This window comes from Acomys russatus, chromosome 22 (genome assembly GCF_903995435.1).
Source record: "Acomys russatus chromosome 22, mAcoRus1.1, whole genome shotgun sequence".
Taxonomy (NCBI): Eukaryota; Metazoa; Chordata; class Mammalia; order Rodentia; family Muridae; genus Acomys; species Acomys russatus.
The window spans coordinates 34,799,634-34,812,025 of NC_067158.1; the positions used below are offsets into that span (position 1 = coordinate 34,799,634).

Sequence of the window (12,392 nt, forward strand, 5' to 3'; positions counted from 1 at the left end):
GCGTCTCTCTGCCATACAGCCCTTGACTCTCTGCTGACAGTTCTGCTAGCTAGGGCCACCATTGCCTTTTGCCAACCCGTTACTTTAATTCAAGCCCTGTAGTGGTGATTGGGATGAGAAAAATCAGAGGAGGGTTAGGAACTAAGGTGGCTTTGGAGCTGAGATCTGAAAAGGTGAGAGATCTATCCTGGTGCAGTGGCCAGAAGGTGCCCAGGGACATGCTGGATGAGTGGCAGGAGCAGCACGGAGCAGCGCAACCCCAGAGTTCACAGGGAGTGATGCTGGCAACCAGTGACCAGTGAGGGAAGCCAGGTCACATAGCTTTGGAAAGTAACAGGAGTATATTTTTGGTGTTTATTCTGAATGAGACAAGGAGCCATTAAAAGGATTTTAGCCAAAAAAAAAAAAAAAAAGTTATATGACAAAATGGGAAGGATTCATTTCCCCCACGATGCTAAAGTGAACTGCAAGAGATAAAACCGAAAGCATGGAGACCCATCAGGACACCATTGCAGTAATCCAGATGAAGGAGACTGGGCGTTGACAAGGCTGTGCTGGCAAAGGGCCGCGGCTCTGATCGTGAGGCATAGCGTGACGGTAGAGAGGACAGGACATGACGGTGAATTGAATATCAAGGTTGAGAAGGATTTAATATGACCCTGAAGCGTCCCCACCAGACTTTGGAAGGTCATGTCACCATGAGCTGGACAGGGGCAGGGTCCGGCTCGAATTAGAAGTGCGAACGTTGCCTGAGTGCAGACAACAGAGAAACCAATGGATCCCTGAAGAGATGAGCTCGGGGTGCCATCAGCTCAGACTGTCCACTCTGGCTTAGGAGGAGGAGGAAGGACTGATAGACTGTGGACAGGAAGGCACAGACAGATGTCTCAAGGGTTGCCTTCGTAAGCCAGATTTATCACCACCTTGCTCCTAAACAGGGACAGTGATTCTGTCCCTGGCAGGTGTTGAGGGACTGCTGAGGAGTGTGAGGTCCAGAATACTCATCAGTGACTCGGGCCAGCCAGACTCCACTCAGAGGCAAGCGGTCCCTGAGCTCCGTTTTCCTAGAACAGCCCTTCTCTCAACTACGTGCTCACCCACAGCAAGCTCTTTCCTACTGAGAATCCCTGTGAGCACTACTAATGCTCTTAATATTCATCACTTCTCGTTCTTATCAGATGCATCCCTTGTACTCATTTTATGGATGGGGACGTGGGATGGGGTAACCTGTCTTGGCTGGCACCGTCAGAAACTCAAGTCCAGGTTTCTTTCATGTTGAAGTCTATCTTTGTCCTTGCTGTGATCTCTTCTCTCATTCACTCAGCCAATATTTGTGGAAGACACACCCTGTGACGGGCCCTGTATGGAGTGTACTATGCCGGTGGGCCAGAAGACAGGCTTGAGGTCTGCATTATTACACACATTTCCAAGAACAGTATGAATACTTGCCCTGGGTGGCCTAGATCCAACTGTCCAGGTCTCAAATCAGCCTTTTTGGGGAATCCCCCACCCTTCCTGAGTCCTATTTTTTTAAAAAAATGGAGCTTAATGAGCATCTTCTTGAATGTGTTTGTTGTATGACACATTGATTGAGGAAGACAGTTCAAGGTGTGCACAAAGACATTATGAAAACCAAGACATGGGAGGATGGTGGAATGTATACCCGTGTGGGAGTTCTAGGCCCCCACACTTTGTATCTCTTGTTTATTCTGCCAAAAGCAGTTTAGGAGGGAGGTTATGAAAGGAGGTGGATGGGAAGGAGGCCAGGTGAGATGTGCCTGATTCCAGCCCTTCAAGTTTGCACTAGTGCTGCTGTGAGTTTCTGCGAAGAGCTGGTTGCTGGAAGGAACCACCCCACCCCCATCCACCACCACCACCCCTGACACACATACACACACACACACACACACACACACACACACACACACACACACACACACTGTTGAACTACAAGGCAGGTAGGTGTTACCACTTCTAGTGGCTTTAGAGGATGCAGACATGGCTCCAGTCAGCACGCCTAAGAGCTTCAATCAAGGGAATCTGTATCTTAAGCTCACTATTTCTCTCTGTGCCTCTGTTTCTCTCCCCCCCCCCCCCGCCCTCTCTCTCTCTCTCTCACACACACACAGAGGGACAGAGAAACAGAGAGACAGAGAGACAGACATGGAGGCGGGGAACTCTATTTTATATCCAGAAAGTTCTCAGCGAAACTACATAGTGGTAACTTAGGTAATCCAACATTATATTTTGCCTATTTTTAAAAAAAGATGTATTTATTTTATGTATGTGAGTACTCTATCTGCATGTACACGTGCATGACAGACGAGGACCCCAGATCACATTATAGATGGTTGTAAGCCACCATGTGGTTGCTGAGAGTCAAACTCATGACCTCTGGAAGAGCAGACACTGCTCTTAACCATTGAGCCATCTCTCCAGCCTTTCCCCACCTGCCGCCTATTTTTTTAAACCTATGTTTTAAAACCTTTCATTGGAGGTGTGGTTAGGATGGAAAGCTGAACACAAATGCGAGTGTTAGTTTCTAGAATTTTCTGTTTGTAAAAGTTGGAAGGGGCTTCATATGGGGGATGGATCCTGTTCTTATCCAAGTCTGGCTCAGGTCTGAATACCATAACTGTCCGTCTCAGGCCCCCAAAGTTAGAAGGACACACGAGCTCCGAAGCCGGTATTCTCAGGCTCTGCCTTAGTGGCACCTCAGCTTTCCTGGGTCCCAGTCCCTTCATTTAGGACATGAGCCTGACCAATCCTGTCAGGCAGGCTTATTGAGGAGTTAAATAAGAGACACTTGGCCACTGACTAGTCTCAATACTGGGGAGGTTGAGGCAGTAGGATTATGATTGAAACCAGTCTGAGCCACAGACAGAGTTGATGGGTAGCCTGGGCTACGTATTGAGACCAGATCTCAGACAATAGTTAACAGCACACAACAACAACAACAACAACAACAAGACTAAAGTCAAACTGAAATCAAGAAGAAGACCAACTCCCACCACCAAAGAGTACTCATTACAAAAGCTGTTTCTTCCCTTTACAACCCGGTCTTACAGTACAGACTCTAATGGATACCTATGATGGACACCCACTATATAAAGGTGAGGGAGTAGTGGGTATTTTTTTTTTTTTATTATATACTTTAGTCCTGGAGATTGAACCCAGAGACACACAAGTACTAAGCAAGTGCTCTGCAATAAGAAGAAAAGGTTTATTTTAGCTCCTGGCTCTGGTCTAGGAGCCCTTGACCCTGTCCTTTAAGCTCCGTGATGGTACAGCACACCACAGTGGATCAGATACCAGCCAGAAAGCAAACAGAGAGAAGAGACTGGCTTTCCGATGTCTCCTTGAAGGACACACCAATGATGACCGAACTTACTCACACTAAGGCCAGTTCTTAAAAGTTCTGCCACCTCCCAACAGAGACTCACCCTCGGGGCTTTTGGGGGAGAGTCCAGACCTAAGCTATAGCAGGAAGAGCCTGAGAGGTTAGTTCAATTCCTAAGGTTGATGGTTAGGTTCTCAAGCCATGTCCAGGGCTCCATCTTGTGATGGCACTCCAGTCTTTAACATAGCACTAGCCTGTGGAACATGCTCCCTGTCATGGGAGTACATCGTAAAGATGATACATAAAGATACAGTTTCTATATCCCAGATGTTATTTCTTTTCCGGAGGGGGACCTGGAAAATAATGTAAACTTAACAGAGAACAAAGAAATTACCCATGATGTCAGACCATTTGCTTTGACAATTTCTTCTGGAACATTCTTAATCCTGAACATCACCTGGCTAGCTCCCTCTGCTTAGATCTATTTTCAAATTTCACCTCTAGAGAGAGGTCCCTGATCAGCTATGTAAAAACTCCTTACCATGGTTCACTTCTGCCCTGAGCCCCTCCCAGCTTCGCTTTCTTTCTCTGACTTTGTGGAGTTGTGTTTATCCCCAGTCTCCCCACAACAGCAGAGCAGCCACCTGTGGTACATTGGTACCTGCCCAGAACCTAGAACACACTTAGGAGGAGCCCAAGCCCCATAAAGCACATTTGAATGAATGACACAGTGAGTGAAGGGACATAATTATGAGAGAGTCTTGGCAAAGACACAGGCCCATAGCACGTGAGTGACTTTTGTTTGTTTTATTGTTTTATTTTATTTTATTTTTTAAACTGATTCTTCAAGAATTTTGTATGATCTATTTTGATCATATTTAGTCCCCTCCTGGATAGACTCCTGGATAGACTCCACTTCCTTATCCACCCAATTCTGTTCCCCTCATCCCCCCTGCCCCAAGCTTATCTATCCTAATTTGTGCTGCCCTTACACTCTTAGATGCATAACCTTCCACTGGAATGTGATTGACCTACCAAGGGCCACACCCACTTAGAGAGAACTCCCCCTCCCTGCAGCTGTCAACTGATGATAGCTCAGGCTGGGACTGCCTGCCTCCCTTCCTCCCCTCACTACACTGGGATTTTGTCTGCCTTAAGCTTGTTCAAGTATTATTCCTGTTATCACAAGCAGTGTGAGCTCATATAACTCTTGTTAGCCTTAACAAAGTTGCTGATGCCCTCTTAATGTCACTATGAGGCCTCCTGCATCCCTCAACACTTGTCCTGGGAGGGTGACAATAACAAAAGACCCTGTTGGCATTATACCTGCCCTTCCTCTCTGCCACCATCAGAAATGCTAATGGTGGGGATCTTATTAACTTTGACTCTTTTCCCACATGGTGGAATATGAGAGGGCATTGGGAGTAGACATTTCTGCTCAACACTAGACTCAAAAGATAACGTCAGCTCTTTTCTAACCCATATGCAATTAAGAGCTGTCTTCACTATCTCAACCAACCCCTGGCCACTCCCAGGTTACGGCACTTCCACATAACTTCATAGCTTCACTCTAACATGTGGTGTCATGTTGAATGGATCATACTTTAGTTCATTGCATTCTATTTTAAAAATGTATTAATATTATTTTTATTGTTTTGTAAGTGTGGGTGGGTTTTTTTTCCCCTCCATGTATGTCTGTGGATCAGAAGAGGTTGTTGGGTGCCCTGGGAGTAACAGATGGTTCTAAACTGCCACATGGGTGCTGGAGATCTAGCCTAGGACCTCTGGAAGAGCTGCCATGGTCTTGGGTGCTGAGCCATCTCTCCAGCCCTTCCATCTCAGTATCAGACATGCTTTCTCCAGAGCCCAGCTCTACTGTTGCTTCCCTGTGAAGCTCAACCCACGTGTCCCACATCTCTCTGGTTTTCCATGCTGTACTCACCTCCTTCTGTCACAGTTGTTGTCACAGGACACTGCTTACCTGGCCTCTGTCCCCAGTGGGCTCCTTAAGGACAGTTCTACATATGGCGATAGGCATGGAGAAATCTGACTTGACTCCTCCAGCCTTGTTCTTAGTAGCTCTACTTCCTGGTTCCTGACGTTAGTGAGATGGCTTAGTGGGGGGAAAAAAAGGTTGGTTCCCAGGGCAACAGGACTGTGTTTTGCCTTTGGGACTTGTGCAAAGGTGAAAACAGCCATATTAGGTGTTCTCTGACACTCACACACACACACACACACACACACACACACACACTAACAACAATAACAAAATTCATTTAAAATACTTAGAATATCCTTGGTTCCAAGGAATTACTGCCTCTCTCACCATCTGTGACACCTTGGCAAGTCACCACGACACCATGGTGTCCCACCTGAAAACATATCCTGATGGTAATATTTCAATGAACATCAAACAATACAGGACAATAGATACTGAGAAAATATGGGATGGACTATCTCAGGAGAGGACTTTGGGTGGGGGAACCTTACATATTTCACCTATTCACATCTGGAAGGTTGTTAACAATGGAACTACAATCCTTTTCAGAACAAGAAGTATAGAAAGCAAACAGTGGTTTGCGGTATTTCTGAGAATGCGTAGAACTTTATTATCTTGGTAAATACAGCCAAAAATTCCATGCATGGAAATTATCACTTGCACTTATCCACTTTATGCACCTAGGTTTGTGGTCCACAGAAGAATATGCTGAGGTCAAGAGTCTCCGAAAAGCACATCTGAGGATGTGAAGAAACAAAGCAAATTCTAAAACACAAAACTGAAACTTACAAAATCTGTTTAAATAGTTAGCTTTGTTGCCTTAGCATAAATGTTTGTATCTTGAGAGAGACTCAGGGAGTATCCAGCCGACAGTGGGGCTCTGACACCACCTGTCTCAGGCTGCCCACCCCCCGACTTCATTAGCATGATGTAGCCTGTAACATGTTGAGGAAGAAAGTGCAGAGGGAGCTCCAAGATTCCCCGCAGAAGTCCAGGGCGGTCTTCCTCTGCATGAGCATATCTGGGTCCTCCAGACACTCTGGATCTTTGATGGCTACGGCCTGGGTCACAGCTGGATGGGGGGTCATGTCCTCCTTGATCTTGTTTGGCCCCATGGAGGAAGCCTCCTGGACCTTGCTGTGCTCCTCTTCTTTCTCCTTCCTGGGCTGCAGGTTCCCATGTGCATTGGGGTTTACCAGCTTGAGATTAGACTCTGGAAATTTCTCTCTACACACCCTGGTCTTCAGAACACTCCTGGAGTTCCCACAGATACCCTTCTGTTTGCGCAGTGTGCGGGCAATTTGTTTCCAGTAAATCTGGTCTCTGTTGTGTTTAAGGCAGCCAGTTGGATCACCAGCATAAACACAGGAAAACTCCTGGCTGGCCTGAGTGCACTGTACCTTCAGGTGGATGCCGAGCTCCTCCTCAGACACGGCCCATTTGCAGGTGGCTTGGTCTTTGGTGACAAACTTGCCATGGGTCACAGATTTGGATGTCCTACTTCTCTGCTTATTCTGGGCCTTACTCGAGGACGCAGACATCCCTTCCTCTGCTGTGCTATGTGGTGCATGCTTGGCTCTCTTTCTGACCTTTTCTGAGAGCACCTGAGCAGCCAGGAGAAGGAAGGAGAGCAGGAAAAGGCTGTGGATTCTCATGGCGTCAGCTGGGTGGACACCTGTTTGACAAAGGCAGGTGAGTGAGTGGCAGCATCCAATGGTGCGCGGCTGCAGGCTGCAGGCTGCCTCCCTCCATGCTGACACTGGCTTGCCCACTTGAAGGTCTGCCGAGCCGCCTGCTTGCTCTCATTTCCACTGAAAGTTACAACTCCTTTCCTTCCCCGCTGCATAAGCCCACAGACCTCCTTCATTCATTCCGTTTCTCACTTTCTCAGCCTTTCGTCTATTCACACAACAAGCACTGCGTACCCACAACACAGAGAAGTCCTGAACATTACCACAGTGAGTGAAAAAGTCTCGGGCTTACTAGAGTTTACGAGACACAATCAGAGGACTTTCAATAGTACCAACTAGGGACTTTCTCCCCTGTCAGCCCTCAGTTTAATCTTGGAATGGCCACTCTTCCCCTCTATAAATTGTTGAATAAAATAACCACTGACCCCTTTTCTAGCTCCAGAGAGAGCTGGGCTTGTACCACACAATCTACGTGGGGACCAATGATCACCTGTTTCATGACATGGAGGTGTCATGAAAAGATATGTTGACTCAGAACTGAACATGCACAGGGTTTGACATAACTGGGTTGGGTGTGGCTGTGGGAATTGAGAAGGAAATTCATGAGGAAGAGCCCTGGGAAGACAAGAAGGTGAGGGAGGCCATTGAACCTGATGGGGTCAAGTGAAACAGGGCAGAGAAGAGTCTCAGACTGTGCAGACGGCAAGACTGAAGTAAGGATCATGGCTGAGTGCAGGGGCGCAGGGCCAGGCATACAGGAAATATTTACTCAATGCTTTTTTTTTTTTTTTTTTTTCAAACAAAAATAAGACGACTTTCAATGGTGTATTAACCAACATGGTTTTTATGAAATAGGAAAGCAAACTCCAGGTAAAGACAGAGGAGAAGCCCGAGATTATTTGCCTTCTACTAGGTGTTGAGCAGTGCATTTGATTCACACTCCCCCCTCTTAATCCACAAAAGAATCTTACACAGAGCCTTTAACCTAACACCCCCAGGTAAGCACTGGGACTGCCAGGGTTCAGATGCTAAGCAAGTTGCCCCTGGGTGATGTGGGAAACCAGAGTGTGTCTCCCTATTTGTCTTTATGGCTCCCTTCTTGCTTTTCACCTTTATTCTGCTCTTCAGAAAATAGCAATTAAAAAAGGATAGAGGAGTAGGGGAGAGGGGGAAGAGGGTGGGACTGGGACAGGAGCAGGGAGGCGGCTACAAATGGGATATAAAGTGAATAAAGAAAGGAAGGAAGAAAGGAGAAAGAAAGAAAGAAAGAAAGAAGAAAGAACGAGAATGGAAGGAAGAAAATAATAAAGCAATGAATTGTAGAAGGTTTGGTATACATCAAACATGATGATTAGACAGTTCATATAATCTATGCTTTAAAAATATAGAGAATTTTTGTCTGAAAAGTAGGAAAAGCCCAGGAAATGGCCACAAACTCATTTCTGCCTACCTGTATGGCTGGAGAGGAAAAAAGGACCTCAGAGAATTTGGGCTAAAGCTTGGCTGAGACAGGAGGCTAGATAAGGCAGGGAGAGGTCTGTTTCTCATGGCATGGTCATGTAGCTTTCATGTTCCCATAATGTGCTCCAGACCCAAAGAGACCCAGGGACTCAGAAGTAGGATGGGTAAAGCAACTCTTGAAAGCATGGCTCTGAGGATAGAGGAACTTGCCATTTAGGCATGTTGACCTGAGTTCAGTGCCCGGAACCTGTGTGTAAAGGGCAGAGGCTTGAGAACCAGCTTCTGTGTGTTATCCTCTGCCCTCAGCAGATAAGCCGCCACCCCTGAAATCACAATACAACAATAATAGTAATAACAATTATATATATGTGAAATGTTTAAGAGAACCAGGCTCACCTTTCTGTGACTATGCAGATCCAGGTGTGTCCAGTAGTGCAGGTTCAGTCTTCACAGCTGGGGTGCAGGCTGGGCTATTTATACAGGAGCCCAAGCTGGCTGGGTTTTTTACAACTCACATACCTGCAGAGCTTTATTCATACTCCTCCCAGCCACACCCCTCAGAGTGAGCCAGTTCCTGGAGGGAAAGTGCTGGTTGGAATCCAGGTAGCAGGGCTTTGCATTTGCCATGAACCCTCTGCCTAGGAAGCTCTTCCTCTTCCACCTAGTGGACGTGATGGAAACGCAAAGATGAGGCAAAGGTCCCAGGCAGAGGAAAAGGACCATGCCATTTCATTGTAGCTGCCAAGCCCTGAGCCCATTTCCTCTAGTGCCTTTTTCACAGTTTCTCCAGTGTCGCTTCCCATTTGATAGATGGAGAAATTGGCACTTGGCAACAGGAAAATTGGTTCGGTGAGGGGGGAGGGGGGCTCACAGAACTCATAAAGGTGGATCTCAAATTTAAACCCGGGACTCGCAACATCTGCAATTTGATCTCTTCCCACCTGGCTGCCCCCAGTAAATAATTGGAGAATGAGTGACTGAAGTTGTTGAGTTCCTGGCTGCTCGGAACAAGTCGGATTTACTGTGTAGGAAGATGAATCTGTGGGCCCCAAGGGGCTGGGGAAGAGATAATCCTCCATAAATGGAATTTCATTAAAAAAATGATTTGCCTTCAGGTCATGAGAGGGAGCTCACGCAGGTGATCATCTTGTTAGTTAGAGGCAGCCTATCATTCCAGCTGTATCTAGGTACGGAATCTTGGCCACGGGGTGCACTGAACTGTGCGACTCTCTGACCTCTCCAATCTCCTTCTCCACTTCCTACTTGTCCACGTGGTGCACGCTGTGTGCGTAACGTCAGCAGCCCACTGCAGGCAGCCCACTGGAGTCTTTCCTGGAGCCGAGCTGCTTAGATTTCCTAATGCGAGTCTTAAGCCCTTTTCTTTGAAGACAGACATTTGTGTTATCACACAGTAGGCATTTTGAGAGCAGACGTGGTGTTTCACATGAGATTGGAGATCCATTATTGATTAAGCTCTTTGTCAGAGAGTTTAAGTAACAAATGCAGTGAGGCTTTTGGGAGAGTTGAGCAATGAACACAGAGAATCTCACTGATGGATGGTAGTTGCATGCCGGTGAAGGCTGGGCACTGAATGTCTCTCTCATTCAGGCTGGTCACCGCGAGAGGATAGCAAGTTCAAAGCTGGTTTTATTCACATGCATGCTACGCATAATTCCTTGACAGGCGGTGCTTGTCCCGCTGGTGCACCCACCAGAGATTGTATGAGTGGCTGGCTGTGTTTGGGCTTCAAGGTGAGTTTTATTTAAGGGCAACAGTATCAAGGCATGCTAGCCCCAAAATCAACCCACTTCTTCCAAAGTGTCCTCATGAACAGAAAAAGAAGATGCTGAGTTGCTGCATTAAAGCAAAATCATTCTGTTGGTCGGATACATAAGCTGAAACCTTCCCCAGTGTCCATGGAAAAAGGAGGGAAGCTATACAAACAGTAGAATCCAGTGGGCACAGCGAACAGGTACTCAGCTTGGAGCTCTGAGGAGAATGTGCACTCCAAGGTTTAATTCTCAGGTTTCTGAGTCTCTATTTAGCAAATCGGAAGACACCTGCTGCTAAAGTTCGCCTTTTTTTTGTTTTAAGAGCAGAGAGAGAGAGAGAGAGAGAGAGAGAGGGAGAGAGAGCGCATTGCTGCTACAGCTGTGAGTGAGAAAGCATACCGAGAAGCTCTTACATTCCTCTGCTTGTAGGAGAAGGAACTTTTCAAAGCGTTTAGTTTTAACTCTTTCTGTTAGGCCTGTTCAATTGTTTCAGATTTGGAATCAATCTAAAAAAACAAAAAACAAAAAACAAAAAACTCTTGCTTTATTTTAGACCAAATCAAGAATATATTAGGATTTTTTTTTTAAGGTTACAATACCAGGATACTAATTTTAAATGAGACAACTTAGCTTTTTTCTTCTTATGTAATAGTTATTTCCAACACTTCTTTCTAGAAAAGTTTTTGTGGTAGTGGAGGTAGTTGGGGAGGTGATGGTGGTGGAGATGGTGGTGTGGATTGTTTGTTAGTTTTTGCTCTTTTATGATCAATTTCGGCTCAAATTAAGCTTTTTAACCGTCTTAGAATTTTTTTAAAGTAAATTATTTTTAACAGCCAAGGTTCCTTAAAGGAGTCTGCATGTTTTAATACTTTTTCACAGCCTACGCCTACATCTACTTATGTGCACATATGTGCACACATGATCTCATGGCATAAAACACACAGAAACACACATGTACAACATGCCACCTTGTTTTCTTAGCATGAAAGATGTTTCTGGAGAGTCTCTTGTTTGAAGTTTTAGCCTCTCAGGTACGTGCTACCAAAATCTCTGGCTGCTGGTCTGGAAAGGTAGGAAGGGAGAAGATAAGTGGTCCTGTCTGTGGCGAGACTGTCACTGTGTGGGTTGGCATGTGACCACGCTCCTTTACATAAACACCGGAGATGTTTGGGTGAGATGCCCAGAAACAACTCTGAAAAGGCCAGTAAGGGCATAAGGATCCACAGAGCCAAGACACTCCTGTGTAGGATGCCACGTGTAGAATGCCATGTGTAGAATGCCACGTGTAGAATGCCACATGTGGGACAGGAGAGGAACAATAGGCCCAGATTCTTGTAAGACCACTCTGTAATTGTTTAAATGATTTATATTTAAATAATTCCTTCATTTGTTTAAAGACCACTTAAGAAATGCCTGCTATCTATGAGCTAACAGGAAATGTAATCCAAGGCTACCATAGTCTTTGCCCTCAAGGAAGGTGGTGGGCAATACGGGGGTAGGTGCCCATCAGATGACAGTACAGAGGTTAATTGCCAGGTTGGAGGGATGCCTGGGGTTCTCCAGGTGGGGACAGCTCTCCTAGCCAAAGCAGAGAAGAATTTCATAATTTCTCAGGAGCCTGCAGAGACAAGTGGGGCCTGTGGGTGGAAGTGGTTTTTGTTGTGTAGAAACTATCCCAGGCAAGCTGAAATATTAGGTTCTCAAGGCAATGCCAACGCAAGATTGATTTGATCTGACAGGTTTGACCCAGACCTGGCTCTTGGGTTCTGATAGTTTTCATGTCACACTGGAAAGTCCTGGGGCCATACAGTCTGCGGCTGTCATCTTGAGTGATGAGCATCTGAGTGAGTACAGTGTCCTCTGAGGGGCTCTGCACAGGAGAACCCTTTAGAATCCATGTCTATCTTATCATTTGTAAAGGGTCTAGTCGGTATGTTTGCACACTTATTGATTAGATTATTTATTTCTTGGTGTTTATACTTTTGAGTTCCTTATATTTACATATTTTGGATTTTAATCCCTTGTGAGATGAGTCGGTGGCAAAGATTTTCTCCTATTTTGCAGGTTGTCTCCTCTCTCTCTCTCTCTCTCTCTGTTTTTATTGTCATTGTTGTTTGTTTGTTCTTTGA

The 12,392-nt window shown here is 45.9% G+C and overlaps 1 protein-coding gene across 1 annotated transcript; it reads right to left on the reverse strand.

Moving 5' to 3' along the window:
- Positions 1–6,245: 6,245 nt before the first annotated feature.
- Positions 6,246–8,998, reverse strand: Fgfbp1 (fibroblast growth factor binding protein 1). The gene is made up of 2 exons (XM_051164887.1): positions 8,888–8,998; positions 6,246–7,014 (listed from the first exon to the last, which is right to left on the reverse strand). Exon 2 carries the CDS (start codon positions 6,992–6,994, stop codon positions 6,260–6,262), a length of 735 nt encoding a protein of 244 aa, XP_051020844.1. The 5' UTR covers positions 6,995–7,014; positions 8,888–8,998; the 3' UTR covers positions 6,246–6,259.
- Positions 8,999–12,392: the final 3,394 nt, after the last annotated feature.

Coding starts and splice junctions, on each gene's coding strand:
- Fgfbp1 (XM_051164887.1), bottom strand. CDS start 6,994: ATGAGAATCCACAGCCTTTTCCTGCTCTCCTTCCTTCTCCTGGCTGCT.